The following is a 15,230-nucleotide window of genomic DNA, read 5'->3' as shown; positions in this document are numbered from 1 at the left end:
TCACATTTGAATGGATCATTTCCGTCCGTCCGTTGTCTATTATACAATTCTCGTAGTCGTCAAATTTAATTTAAGAAAATACCTTTTCGGATTCTTTGCCAAATGGTGTGCTCTTTTTTCGTCATGACTGCTCAAAATCACATTAAATATATAAATAAAGTTTTCCTTTTTTTATTTTTAATTTTATGTCTCGGTTCCCATGAATGCTTGGAAAGCCAACGTATACCAACATATATGGGTATGTGTGTGTGCAAGGATATAGGAAGTGGCAACAGCGTATCATGCAACCTGCTCATGTGTAGAATAATTGCTTAGTTGGTTACTGTGCCAACATATCGCATTGCAGTTCCTTTCATATTTTCCTTCTTTTTTCTATAATTTTATTTCGTTTCTATTTCATGTCCTTAGGGTTGAAGTAGGACGGTTTGTAGGAGAACATGTGACATTTGATATGTCTAAATGTGAAATGAATGCTGGGATGTTCTATAGCTTGAATTTTCTTGTCTATCTGTGCACAAACAATGATGCAAAAGTTCCCTGATCCTTACAATTTAATTAATTAAATTGTTTAATTAGTTAACTTATTTTTATTTATGTTTTTCCCTTGATTTTTAATTGCTATTGCTACGTGGTTGGGACTGTGCTCAATGAAGGCAAACAAGTTTGTGTGAAAATTTAATTCAATTATCATGTTTTCTGCTTACAGATTGTCAAATTTCCATTTTAATGGTTTAAATGTAAAACTTCAACATAGAAATGTTGTTTTTTAAATTTTGTTAATTTATTAAATAATTAGTCCCTTCTGGGTTGTTCGCAATTAAATTAAAGTACTATATAGTAAATGTTATCTACGATACGCATTCGAGACTAAAAAATGTACTAAAAATAGTAAAAAGTGCTATGGTATGTTTTGGATAAAAGAAAAACTGAATAACAAATCATTTCGGATGAGATAAACGTCTCGATGGTCTCCGTAAGGGCTCACTAAACCTATCAGAAAAAGTACACAAGTATTTATCTCTCTCGAGTAAAATATTACTTAATTTTTTTTTTTTTTTTTTTTTGATTGAAACTATTTAATAATCTATCCTCTTGTAAACGATTTGAAACCGGTATCTGCGCTGCGATCAAGGTGATCAGAAGTTGATGGTCAGAATTCATTGGATCGGATATTGGGTGGATTATAGGTGATCTGTGGTTGATGAAGATGATTCCTTAATAAATAATTCGGTTCATAGATAATCAGTAGGTTATGAGAACTTTTGTTCGTCGATGTTCCGTAGTTCCGTGATGAGACATTTGGGTCATTGATGGTTGGTAGTTGAAGATACTTTGATGATTAAAAGTTGATGAAGAATTCGGTTCGTAGATAATCGGTCCTTTATGGGAAGTTTAGTTCGTTGGTGATCGGAAACTGAAGCATTCCTTGATAGGATGATCATTAGTCGTTGCTGTGTAGTTCGGTTTGTGACTGATTAGGAAGTTGTCTATTCGCCTATTTGAATTTGATCGGGAACTTGTTTCGTCGTCAATTTGAAGTTAATCGGGAACTGGTGTATTCGACGATTTTAAGTGAGATCAGAAATTGCTGATAATCGCCGGCTTTCAGGCAATCGCTACGATTGATTTTTTTTATTGCCTCGGAGATGATTCGAAGATGTAAAGGGTGATACGGTCAAAATTTGGTCTATATAAACTTGACGTATTTCTTTCAATTTTGCATTTAAAAACCCTGAACAACCCTCATTTTGAAGGTGTGTGTGTGTGTAGAATGTTGCTCCTATTTTGATTTTGGAATTCACTCTTCAGTTGTCAAAATGCCGTCCAAGCAAGAAGCGTATCAAAATTTTGCTCGCGCATCGCGAAAATCCGAGCTACTGGCACGCAAAGCTGGCAAAATCGCTAAAAGTTGCCAAATCAACCGTTACAAATGTAATTAAAGTGTTTGGGGAACGTTTGTCGACAGCCAGGAAGTCTGGATCGGGGGGAAATCGAAAACCGGAAGCCGCTGAGACGACAAAGAGAGTTGCCGGTAGTTTCAAGCGAAACCCTAACCTCTCTCTCCGAGATGCCGCAAATAAGCTGGGTGTATCGTCTACAACCGTGCATCGAGCCAAAAAACGAGCCGGACTATCGACTTACAAGAAGGTAGTGACTCCAAATCGCGATGATAAACAAAATACGACGGCGAAAGCGCGATCCCGGAGGCTGTACACGACGATGCTGACGAAGTTTGACTGCGTGGTAATGGACGACGAAACCTACGTCAAAGCCGACTACAAGCAGCTTCCGGGACAGGAGTTTTATACGGCAAAAGGAAGGGGAAAGGTAGCAGATATTTTCAAGCACATAAAATTGTCAAAGTTCGCAAAGAAATATCTGGTTTGGCAAGCCATCTGTACCTGTGGCTTGAAAAGCAGCATTTTCATAGCTTCCGGGACTGTCAACCAAGAAATTTACGTGAAAGAGTGGTTGAATAAACGTCTGCTGCCTTTCCTGAAGAAACACGGTTGTTCCGTACTGTTTTGGCCGGATTTGGCATCTTGCCATTACGGTAAAAAGGCTATGGAGTGGTACGCCGCCAATAACGTGCAGGTGGTTCCCAAGGACAAGAACCCTCCCAACACACCAGAGCTCCGCCCAATTGAGAAATACTGGGCTATTGTCAAGCGGAACCTAAAGAAGACCAAAAAAAGTGCTAAGGACGAGCAGCAGTTCAAGGCAAACTGGCTTTCTGCGGCGAAGAAGGTGGACAAGGTGGCTGTACAAAATCTGATGGCAGGTGTCAAGCGTGAGGCCCGGCAATTCGGATTTGGAAAAGCGAAAGCCTAACTGAATATTTTTCCTGAATTTTATACTAATTGAACTTGAAAAGAAATTTAATTTGATTTTTTAAATAAATGATTTCACCGATTTACACGCGTTTTCCCTTGACCAAATTTTGTCCGTATCACCCTTTAGTCTGTCAGATTCGGTATCCGTAGTAGTGTAGTCGTCTAGGATTCGGCAGAAACGACGGGTTGGTAGTCGGTCATTGCTTGATATGACTATCATGCAATCTTTTTTACTAGCTAATCTACGTGACAACTGTAGATGCGAAGATCCCATTGGACGATCTTTAGGGCTGCCTAACGTTCTTAATGGTAGAGCTGTAGATCAGAAGATCTTCGTGGTGGAACTGTAGATCCGAAGACTCAGTGGTGGAATAGATCCGAACTCAACTCAATGGTGGAACTGTAGGCCCGATAGTCTTTATGAGAGAACTGTAGATTCGAAGATCTAACTGGTTGAACTGTAGGCTCGAATGTCGCAGTGAAGAAACTATGGTCCAGTAGGTCTTAGTTGTGGAACTGTAGGCCCGAAGGTCTTAGTGGTGGAATTGTAGATCAGATGGTCTCAGCGATGGAAATGTAAGCTGGAAGGTCTCAGTACGAGAACTGTATATCCGAAGAACTCAGTGGTGGAACTGTAGATGCGAAGATCTCAGAGGTTGAACCGTAGACCCGAAGGTCTCAGTGGCGGAACTATGGCCACGAAGATGTCAGTGGTACTATGTATTACGCGTCCGGGAATAGAATAGAACTACGAAAAGAATGAACCACTTGTAGAACGACTAGCATCTAGCTGTAGACAGAAAGATGCTATTATGTGCAAAGCCTCAGTCTGCAGTCTATTCGAGACTATTTTTGGTTGCAAAAGTTCAACGATACCATTCTACCAATGGGCTAGTTGAGAATTATGTCGTCTTCCATTATTTTAATATGATTATCAAAATAAGCTGTTTCTAAGCATCCATGTTGGACGATTGATGGTTCGTTCGCTTCGGTTGTATGCCAGCTTGTTTGGCTATTGACCAATGGTTCGTGTCTGTCTATTAGGATGGATGTGTAATGTACGGCAAAATTCGATAATTTAATTCTATCACGTTACACAATATAAGTTAATTTATATTAAATTTAATTTAATTAAAAACAAGTATATACGGCCGTAAGTTCGGCCAGGTCGAATCTAATGTACCCTCCACCACGAAAGACTGTCATTCACATTCGAATTACTTGGGTTGTGGTAATACTTACCGATGGCAAGGTATCTTAATTCTTCTTGACATCGTCAAGTTTCAGATTAAATACGTATATAATTCAGTTCTTGACCGCTATATATAGAAAAGTCCACAAATAGTTACGAACCGGTATGAACATTTGAGCGGTAATTAGAGAGCCAGAATTGAAATATGCGGGTCGCGGGTTGAAATATGGGGGCTATATACAAACATGAACCGATGTGGACCAATTATTGTGTGATTGGAGATCGGTTTATCTGAGGGCTATATATAACTATAGACCGATATGGACTTAGTTAGGCATGATTGTTAGCGGCCATATAAGGGGTGATTAAAATTTCTAGCGCCGATGTTGATTTTGAATAAAACACAAACTTTTTAGGAAATTATTGTAATTTTATTATTACTCAATTATGTATTACTCAATTATGTATGGAACAAAATATCGGCCAAATGGGCGCCGCGACCTCGGTGGCCTTCATCCGATGGTCCAAATTTTCGATGACGCTGAGGCATAATGGAGGTTCTATGCCGTTAATGTGCCGAATGATCTCATCCTTTAGCTCTTGAATTGTTTCTGGCTTATCGACGTACACCTTTTCTTCCAAATAACCCCAAAGAAAAAAGTCCAACGGTGTCAAATCACATGATCTTGGCGGCCAATTGATATCGCCATTACGTGAGATAAAACGGCCATTGAATTTGTTGCGCAAAAGAGCCATTGTTTCGTTAGCTGTGTGGCAAGTGGCACCGTCCTGCTGAAACCACATATCGTCCACATCCATATCTTCCAATTCGGGCCATACAAAGTTCGTTATCATCTCACTATAGCGAACACCATTCACAATAACTGCCTGATCGGCCTCATTTTGGAAAAAATACGGCCCGATGATGCCGCCAGCCCATAAACCGCACCAAACAGTCACTCTTTGTGGGTGCATTGGTTTTTCGACAATCACTCTTGGATTCTCATTCGCCCAAATGCAGCAATTCTGTTTATTGACGAATCCACTGAGGTGAAAATGTGCCTCATCACTGAAGATGATTTTCTTCGAAAATTTATCATCCACTGTTGCCATTTCTTGGAACCATTTAACACGTTGTTGGATTGTGTTTCTCTCCATCGTTCAAATTGAGTAAGTCTGAAATAGAGAAATGTCAAATAAAATTCGGAAAAAAAACTTAGCACAATGTGCCAAATCTCAACTAAATCGGATGAAATTTGCTCCTCCAAGAGACTTCAAAACCAAATCTGGGGATCGGTTTATATGGGGGCTATATATATTTATGGACTGATATGAACCAATTCCTGCATGGACACCACGTACCAAATTTCAACCGGATCGGATATGGACCAATTTTTGCATGGTTGGTAGAGACCATATACTTCAACCGGATCGGATGAAATTTGCTTCTCTAAGAGCCTCCGCAAACCAAATCTGGGGCTCGGTTTATATGGGGGCTATACGTAAAAGGGGTCCAATATGGACCATTTGCAATACCAATAACAACTACTTATGCCAAATTTCAAGTCGATAGCTTATTTCGTTCGGAAGTTAGCGTGACTTCAACAGACGGACGGATGGACGAATATGTTTAGATCGACTCAGAATTTCACCACGACCCTGAATATATATACTTTATGGGGTCTGGGAGCAATATTTCGATGTGTTACAAACGGAATGACAAAGTTAAAATATACCCCATCCTATGGTGGAGGGTATAATTAAACGAAAATAATCGTTTAAAATACAACAGCAGTTAAAATTCAAATTTAATTCAAATTAAAATTCAATTATTGGTCTATCCGAGTGATAAATTCCTATTTTGTCTATCTTCGGGTATTTCAAATTGAGAAGAATTTAAAATACGTTGTCATTTACTGACCTACAATGTGCCTTTGCTATCAGCAATTACATAGGTAGGAGTCTTTGTTCTTGGATTCACTTAGCTTTTAAGTGAAATTTCTAATTAATGTTATCCTCATCCTGTATCCTTCATTCTCGCTCATCATCATTTACATCAACATGTCGCCCTTGCAGCATCTTTGTCATGCTACTGTTTTTGTTGTTTCCTCATTTTGTGTTGTTTGTTCTTTGTCTCCCCTACTTTCACTTATGTTTTTTTTCTTGGTATTTTTCTTTCTAGGTTGGCAATTGTGTGGGCAAACGTAATTATCGCTTCTTTTATCTGTTTCTAGTCTCGCTGGCTTTTTTAGCCGTGTTCATATTTTCATGCTCTGTGACGCATTTAGTATTATGTAAGTAAACCAAAGAAACCTTAATTAAGAATAAACAGAGATGAAATGGAATTGGACTCGAAGATATTACCACAAATGGTATAGACGCAGACAACCCAATGACTGACCGCCCGACCAACATTCTGAAAACTTTTTTTCCATTTTCCATTTTAAATTTAATATTTTATTTTCTTGGGAATATCTTTTGGGGTTCCTTTTCTCTTTTATGTGAATGTTTTTGTTGCAGTAATGAAAACGGAACAAGAAGTATTTGAGGTCATCAAAAAGGCTCCATTTACCGTAATCGTAGTCTTTATATGCTTCTTTTCCATCTGGTCTGTGATTGGTTTAGCGGGATTTCATACCTATTTAACTACCAGTGATCAAACAACAAATGAAGATGTAAGTTTGTCATTTCTTTGATTTTTTTTTTGTTTTGCTCCTAATGATGTTGCCTTAAATCGGTCGGTGTTTTCTTTTCTTTTTGCTATCATCCTTTCAGCTCAAAGGCTCATTCTCATCCAAAGGAGGCCAGCGCAATTTAAATCCATATTCTCGGGGGAATATCTGTTTAAATTGCTGTCATATTTTATGTGGACCCATGACACCTTCATTAATAGATAGGTAAGTACGCAGATATTAAAGGCAAGTAGACGACCTTTTATAAGAAAGAAAACTTCAGGAAACAAAACCAAACGCCATCACACCAACGGAGTATACAAGTTAAACTTGCTGTAGACAAGGAGAGAATTTCACCAAGATAGTTAGCGTACAGTGAGTGTCATAATAAAGTGTACATAAAATACTATTTATGTCGGTCTTTATTTGTACGATTATATTAAATTTTTGTTTGGTTTACATAAAGAGTAAAGGGTGATACGGTCAAAATTTGGTCAATATAAACTTGACGTATTTCTTTGAATTTTGCATTAAAAAACCTGAACACCCTCATTCTGAAGGTGTGTGTGTAGAATGTTGCTCCTATTTTGATTTTGGAATTCACTCTTCAGTTGTCAAAATGCCGTCCAAGCAAGAAGAGCAGTGTATCAAAATTTTGCTCGCGCATCGCGAAAATCCGAGCTACTCGCACGCAAAGCTAGCAAAATCGCTAAAAGTTGCCAAATCCACCGTTACAAATATAATTAAAGTGTTTGGGGAACGTTTGTCGATAGCCAGGAAGTCTGGATCGGGGGGAAATCGAAAACCGGAAGCCGCTGAGACGACAAAGAGAGTTGCCGGTAGTTTCAAGCGAAACCCTAACCTCTCTCTCCGAGATGCCGCAAATAAGCTGGGTGTATCGTCTACAACCGTGCATCGAGCCAAAAAACGAGCCGGACTATCGACTTAAAAGAAGATAGTGACTCCAAATCGCGATGATAAACAAAATACGACGGTCAAAGCGCGATCCCGGGGCTGTACACGACGAGGCTGACGAAGTTTGACTGCGTGGTAATGGACGACGAAACCTACGTCAAAGCCAACTACAAGCAGCTTCCGGGACAGGAGTTTTATACGGCAAAAGGAAGGGGAAAGGTAGCAGATATTTTCAAGCACATAAAACTGTCAAAGTTCGCAAAGAAATATCTGGTTTGGCAAGCCATCTGTACCTGTGGCTTGAAAAGCAGCATTTTCATTGCTTCCGGGACTGTCAACCAAGAAATTTACGTGAAAGAATGTTTGAATAAACTGGCCCCCAGCGACAATAAAAAGTCGCTGGGGGCCAGACCTGGAGAATGCGGTGGGTGGGGAAGCAATTCGAAGCCAAATTCATGAATTTTTGCCATCGTTCTTAATGACTTGTGGCACGGTGCGTTGCTTTGGTGGAACAACACTTTTCTTCTTCATATGGGGCCATTTTGCCGCGGTTTCGACCTTCAAACGCTCCAATAACGCCATATAACAGTCACAGTTGATGGTTTTTCCCTTCTCGAGATAATCGATAAAAATTATTCCATGCGCATCCCAAAAAACAGATGCCATTGCTTTGCCAGCGGACTTTTGAGTCTTCGGAGACGGTTCACCGGTCGCTGTCCACTCAGCCGACTGTCGATTGGACTCAGGAGTGTAGGAGTGGAGCCATGTTTCATTCATTGTCACATATCGACGGAAAACCTCGGGTGTATTACGAGTTAACAGCTGCAAACACCGCTCAGAATCATCAACACGTTGTTGTTTTTGGTCAAATGTGAGCTCGCGCGGCACCCATTTTGCACAGAGCTTCCGCATATCCAAATATTGATGATTGATATGACCAACACGTTCCTTTGATATCTTTAAGGCCTCTGCTATCTCGATCAACTTCATTTTTCGGTCATTCAAAATCATTTTGTGGATTTTTTTTATGTTTTCGTCGGTAACAACCTCTTTCGGGCATCCACTGCGTTCACCGTCCTCCGTGCTCATTTCACCACTCTTGAATTTTGCATACCATTCAATTATTGTTGATTTCCCTGGGGCAGAGTCCGGAAACTCATTATCAAGCCAAGTTTTTGCTTCCACCGTATTTTTCGCTTCAGAAAACAGTATTTTATCAAAACACGAAATTCCTTTTTTTCCATTTTTTTCACAATAACAAAAGTTGCTTCACAAAAGACGTTCGCTCTATCTCACAAACTAATTGACTTACAGACGTCAAATTTTGACACGAATCATTTGAAGGTTGGTACTATATAAAAATAATATGCATTTAATACTAGCCACGCCATCTATGTGTCAGACCGGGGACTTATCAGCCAACCTGTTAGTTACGTCTCTACTTAAGCTTAAAACTCAAAAATGAATAAGTCAATATTGCTAAACTTTTTATTAAAACAAGTCTTTTGTACAATTTATTATGACGCTCACTGTAAGTCAATAGGCAGCCCAAAACATATATTACTTTTTTTGTTTGGTCACATTAAATCTCATCTTCCATTGGTTTCTTTTTATTTTAATTTCAACTTTAAGGTACACTCGCTTCTCTTTCTTTGCAGACGTGGCATTGCTACCGATGAGTACATTTTACAAATGCAACAGCACTCAAGTCCTCGCCATCCCTTGAGTGATGTGATAAGTGCCACCCATGTGAGTAGTGGTGCCATGATAACCTCCCAACCTATGATAGCCGGTGCTGGTGGTGGCATTAGTATAGGTGGTTCTGACCTCAAATCAAGATACTACGATGAGGTAAGTCACTTCCTTTCAAGATGTTCAAATTCTAACTCGCCTGAGATTGCGTGCGTACCAAATTTCTATTTTTTTTTTTGACAATTTTCAAAACTCTCGGTGTCAGTTTTTCTTCCTAAATTCTTAAGAGAGCACCTGTTATTGAATACGAAACAAATAAAAAACAAAGTAACAGAGCCTTTTTCTGTTAATTTTTCCAATCTAATAGTGCACTGATCAAGAACATTTGTTTCTATTTTTTTTTTGTTCTTTTCTCTGTTTATTTTCTCATTGCAAAAAAAAAACAAATAACCAACACTTTATGACAATCATCAAATACCTCACAACATATTGGAAATCAACTGGCAATTGTCATTGGGATTTTTGATTTGAATCAAATCCGTCAAAACACCACACACATATACACACGAAAAAATCGAAATCGTTTTGTTCGTTTTGATTTTTCTTGAATGGGCCTTCCTAACTCTCACACAAATTACATTAATCATGCCATCCCCCTACGTATACAGTCAAATACCTCATCATCCGCCATGGAAGCTGGAAATGCGGCCACAGCTGGTGGCGTTTATAGGCCGCGCAGCTATGACAATTTACAAAACGGTAAGTCACGCAACAAACATCATCTCAAAAAACAAAAACATCAGCATCAAAAATGTTCACTACAAACACTACTACCACCTGCTCATCAATTTAATAACAAATACCAAAAACAACAAGAGCTTCAGCTGCATCATGACCTAACGCCCAGTGCATTGGCCACACCCTCGCTGATGCACTCACCAGCTGTCTCTACGTATCGTTTGAATCTCAAACGTTCGTTGCACCTGCCCCTCTCACCATCGTTCGATGCGCGCAACTCACCATTGCCTTTGCTCCATCATCATCATCCGCACCACCATCAACCAGCGGCAACGGCGACAAGCACCAGCTTATCAATGACAACAGTTCAACCTCCGGCGACATTGGTGGCGCCCATAACTCCGGTTTCGGCTACAGCGATCTCTTTGCAACAGCAACCGATAACGCAACCTCCAGCTGGGCAACCTGTGCCGCAACAGCCGAAACGACCCTCCACCTTGCAGCTGCAGGCCTCGATAGCTCCTTCGGCCAGTACAACTACCCTAACCACAATCCATACGACGGGCCCGCAGGCTCCGGCGCCCACAGACTTCAAGTATTATTCACCTCAGCGTAGTACGGACTCGAACCTGTTGCGCAACTTCCCCTTCAATAAGGGTCGCGGTATGCGACGTCAATCAACGCAATCGGTCGATTCACAAAAGGTCACCATACCTGGCTACCAGCCTTTACCAATGCGGCCGCGCTACAAACATCAGGATGTGATGTTCGAACTAAAATCGCCCACAAATCGCCTAACCATCCGAGAGTGTGACTTTGGTGGTGGCGGTGAGCCCTGTGACGACGATCAATCCATTAAAGATAGTCAAATATTTCGTGTTAGTAAAAGAAATCTTTATATGAATCACCGATCACCTTGGAAGGAGCGTGATCGCTACTCGAATCTCTATGAGTATTCATTTAATATCGATCTTAATTCAATCATAGAAGATGCTGCTGGTAGTGATTCGTCATAGTACGAAATCACCGGCATCATCTTCTTTCTCACAGTTGCAACAATGGTTCTTTGTCGCAATGGCCCTGACCAGGCACTCCTTCCTTCAGGATGGGGTGGTTATTGGGGCTATTGGTTTGGGACCATTTTGCAGTGCTGTAATTGTTGCCTTTTATTGGCTGTAACACAGCCTACAGGAACTACCCGCAAATATTGGTGGTGGTCCGTCGATTCGCATCGAATTCAATTCGATGACGTCGCTGTCTTTTTGTTGTGTTGAAATTTCACCCTTGCCCCTGTAACAGTTTATCTGACAAGGTCCCCAAAACACTTGTTCGTAGTAGGAAATAGGATTGCGGCCCAGTTTGGAGTTTTTGTTTTGACATTTTTAGAAATTTTTATTATTTTTAGGGCTATGAAGACCAACGCTGTCGCTGCCCCTGGGAGCACATGATAATTTAGTATGCATGCAAACCATATAGTCTCTGTTAAACCCTCCGTGCTTTTAATGAAGCTAATGGTGTACTTTTTATGATTTCTTTAAATATATTGTATATAATTACTTTGCAATTATCCTCTGAGAGTCCCTAACTAACATAATAAGTTTTTTTTTTTTATTTTTTACGTCTACTAACCCTCTACACTTATTTATATGAGAAAAGTTAGGAAGAGAGAGAGAGAGAGAGAAAAAACTATGGATCCCTATTAATTTGAACTATTTTCTGAGGTTTTATTCACAACCCTAGAAACATTGGTCTTCAACAAGTTTTTATATGCTAACAGAAATTTTGTCAAAGACAAAATGAATAGTGGCTTGTGTCCTTGAAAGGAATTGTTTGTACGTAAACTTCGTTTGATACGTCCAAAAAAGTTTAACATCCGGAAGGAGTAACCCAGACTATGCGTCTTATTTAAGTGTATGATGTCCAGCCGGTCGTACTTGAAAAAAAAATTGAATTTATCTTTAATTTTTGATTTTTTTTAAATTTATTTTAATAATGTATATACACCTCGACGAAATTTCAATTATATTTTTATTTCTTTAATTATTTTGTTATTGGATCGATTATTTTCGTGATTGAATCAGAATGAGTTTTTTCCATGTATTGTAGGATTTATCTTCCGCTAAACCATAGGGGTCCATTTGATATAGAATCTTCCTTCATATTGATTCGTTCTGTTGTTATTACACACATGAAATTATACAATGAACATTGGACGCAGTTGAAAAATATAGAATATATTTCCTTCTTGATTCTTGTCTGGACTAAATACTCTGGTGGGTTAGCTTATAGAGCATGACACCGTAGAAAGGAAAAATGGTGTCCACTCAGACCATGTTGGTCCATTGTGATTTCTCTTCGTCGTCTATCTTCCTCTGACAGAATCAGTTACATCTCATTTGCGTTCTTAAAAAGAAAATGGTTCTCTAGGTCTTCCATCCATAAGCCTTGATAAAGTCGAGTATATCTTTCAGATTACAGTCCCGTACCTCAGTAATATCCTGAAAGAAAAAGGAACCCAGTATCTTGTTTCTTTTCTAAAAGATAATACCGGACACTGGCACAGAATGTGGTAAGAGTCTTCTGTAGCCTCCGGGACCAGGCACCATCTACAAATATCATCAGTCATTAAGCCAATTCTTACCATGTGCTTCCCAAGTGTCCTATGATGCCTATTAACATTCTCAAATCTTCCCTATGCGTCGCCATTAGAAATCCTGAGTTTCTACTACTCTTGTCGTTCCATATCGGTTTGGTCTGCTCGCAACCCACAGAGGAAGTCCATTGTTCCTTCCACAAAACATTGTATTTGAATTGACCCTGTAAGTATATAAAGATAGAGGAGGAAAAACGTCAGTAACGATGTTATCCATGTCGCGTGCACTTTCCTTAGCCAGCACAGAGTAATATTATACTGTTCAACTCTGAGTTCCTTACGACTGACTATTTTCGACGTTATGTTCGTATTATCCAAGACCATCATTGCTGCCTGACTGTCGATGAAGGATCAGATATCGTTTCAACAAGAGCTCCACAGCTTTGGGAATAACAAACCTCCTCCAGAAAGATGGTGCTTGTTCTGTCTATTCCTTGATTCCTGGCTCCTCGCATTGCCCGTACCTGCAACCACTTTCGACCCGTCCGTTTAAATGTTCAGATCTGCAAAATGTATACACTTTTCTTCCCAGTCGCCTATACTTGGAATAATCAATCTCAGCCAGTGTTGCCAGTATCGGGGATTTTTCCCCAAATCGAGGATATTTTTTCGTGGTTGGGGACAATGATGGAATTTCCAAAAATTTGGGGAATTTTCGAAATCTGTTCAGTATAAATAATCAGAGTAAGAACTATGGTTTATATGAAATTCTTTACTTCTGCATATTAAAAAAAAAGGCTTAAAGAAGTAGAAGAAGATTCTCCAAAATATAAAAAAAAACTTTCCTCCTCTTTATTCCACGGCATTTATTTGGGTGGCTCAAGAGCTTCTTTACAATTTACTCTTTTTCCTAAGAAATTTTTTACTATTGTGAAATTATTTCATAAAGACTCATCTGCGTACATCACTGATTTTGAAAATATATCTCACATCCCATACATATAGAAAAGAGTTCATATCGGGACAGCAATGCGTTTTGATCGATAATCTAATTTTATTTCTTGACTATGTTATATGTTAACCGAACTCCCATTTTTTATTTCTCGAGCGTTTAGAAGATGATTTGCATAAGATTACTCGATGACTTTTCATACCAATAATTAACCCTGATGGGGGCTGGTATCGGATGATATTTTGAGCACCCGTCTCCTGGTTGTGTGTTTTGAAATCTTCATCTTTTTGTAACTCGCCAAGTGGTATAACAAAAATCGCACATTTTTATTTTATTTTATAGTTTTTTACGGATTTTCTACAGCAGAGTATATTCGTTTACTTTTTTTTCAAAAAACTTGCCAAAAAAATTTATTGGGGATTTTTACGGGGAATTTTAAATTAAATCGGGGATTTTTGGGGATAAAAGCGTTCCATTTTGGGGACAAGAGCCCGGAAAATACTGATCTCAGCTTTCCCTCAAATACATGCCAAGTCGCCATATAGTCCGTCCTTAAGCGTTGCCCAACTGAACAACAAGATCTGTGTGCCTGCAGACCACGTTCCCAATTGAGTCCAAGCTCTTCAGTCTCATGCTCTGTTTTGACAAATTTTATTTCAACTTCACACAAATTGTTGTTCAACCTCGAAAGCGACAGCCGCTTTCTCTTCACTGCATTCAGACTTAATCTGTTGGTTTCTTCTCTTTTTGCTAAAAAAAAAATTATAAACAATTGTATTTCTCATATGGCTAAGTCTTGGCCTAAGTCATCACTTTAAATGCACATCAATGTTCTTCTAGGGATGGACTTAATTTTCAGGAATACTTCGAGAATATATAATTCGCAATAAATTTATATTTCTTGAATTTTATTGTGTAGAAAACACAGTAAATAAGGACAAATGAGGAAATTTTTAAAATTGTTCCTTATTTTTTTAATTTTTTTTTTTAATCCGAAAAATAGCACCACTTCTGAAGAACTAATACGAAATCATGCAGCGGATTACAATATAATCCGTGTAAAATGCATTGCTTCTGAGCCAAGTATGCACTACTCCCGGATCAAAAACTTAATTTTTCATTGGCCTTTGGTGTCTACGCTTTAGTTTTTTCTGAGTTATTGAAGTTAATTAGGAATGTTGTATATCCCTATAATTACGGAATTAAGAGCGGTTGACTAAAATATCTTGAAATTGATGGATAATAGTTGAGACTCAAATTTTGTTTTTGTAAGTCTTTACTATTGAAACCATTTTTTTAATTATTCATGTTTAGATATGTCTCAAATGTCTTTATGGTATCCTTCAATCTCAGGAAATCGAAGATATATCCCAGTAAATAATGAACATTCGATCTTGTTTTTGAATATAAGAGGTATTTCCTATTGTTCAGCACACGCAGGCTTATCAAATTCAATTCCCATAAATGTGATGTAATTGACATTTACAATTCATGCTTTTTTGCCAACAAAAAAAAAAAAAAAAACAATTATATACATAAAAACACACATACACCCATACACGACCAATAAAGGATAACATCTTTGCCAGAAGGGCGTCATCATTATTGATGCCCGTTTTGATAGTGGATGTGACAAAAAAAA

The 15,230-nt window shown here is 38.8% G+C and overlaps 1 protein-coding gene across 5 annotated transcripts in view; it reads left to right on the top strand.

Annotated features, from left to right (window-relative positions):
* The window catches only part of app (Palmitoyltransferase app), a 540,773-nt gene that overhangs the window by 499,239 nt on the left and 26,304 nt on the right, over positions 1-15,230 (top strand). For 4 of the 5 annotated variants that reach the window (XR_012722156.1, XM_075307916.1, XM_075307919.1 and 1 more), the window contains exons 7-11: positions 6,209-6,320; positions 6,547-6,701; positions 6,802-6,923; positions 9,272-9,464; positions 9,974-10,064. Coding sequence is in view for 4 of the 5 variants with exons in the window: in XM_075307916.1 (XP_075164031.1) it covers positions 6,209-6,320; positions 6,547-6,701; positions 6,802-6,923; positions 9,272-9,464; positions 9,974-10,064 (673 nt within the window). In the remaining variant the exon portion in view is untranslated. The remainder of the gene's footprint in view (positions 1-6,208; positions 6,321-6,546; positions 6,702-6,801; positions 6,924-9,271; positions 9,465-9,973; positions 10,065-15,230) is intronic. The other variant, XM_075307918.1, reaches the window with a different exon arrangement.

This window comes from Haematobia irritans, chromosome 4, assembly GCF_050003625.1.
Source record: "Haematobia irritans isolate KBUSLIRL chromosome 4, ASM5000362v1, whole genome shotgun sequence".
Classification (NCBI taxonomy): Eukaryota; Metazoa; Arthropoda; class Insecta; order Diptera; family Muscidae; genus Haematobia; species Haematobia irritans.
Note: the sequence above shows the minus strand (reverse complement) of the source record. Positions and strands in the feature narration are given on the sequence as shown.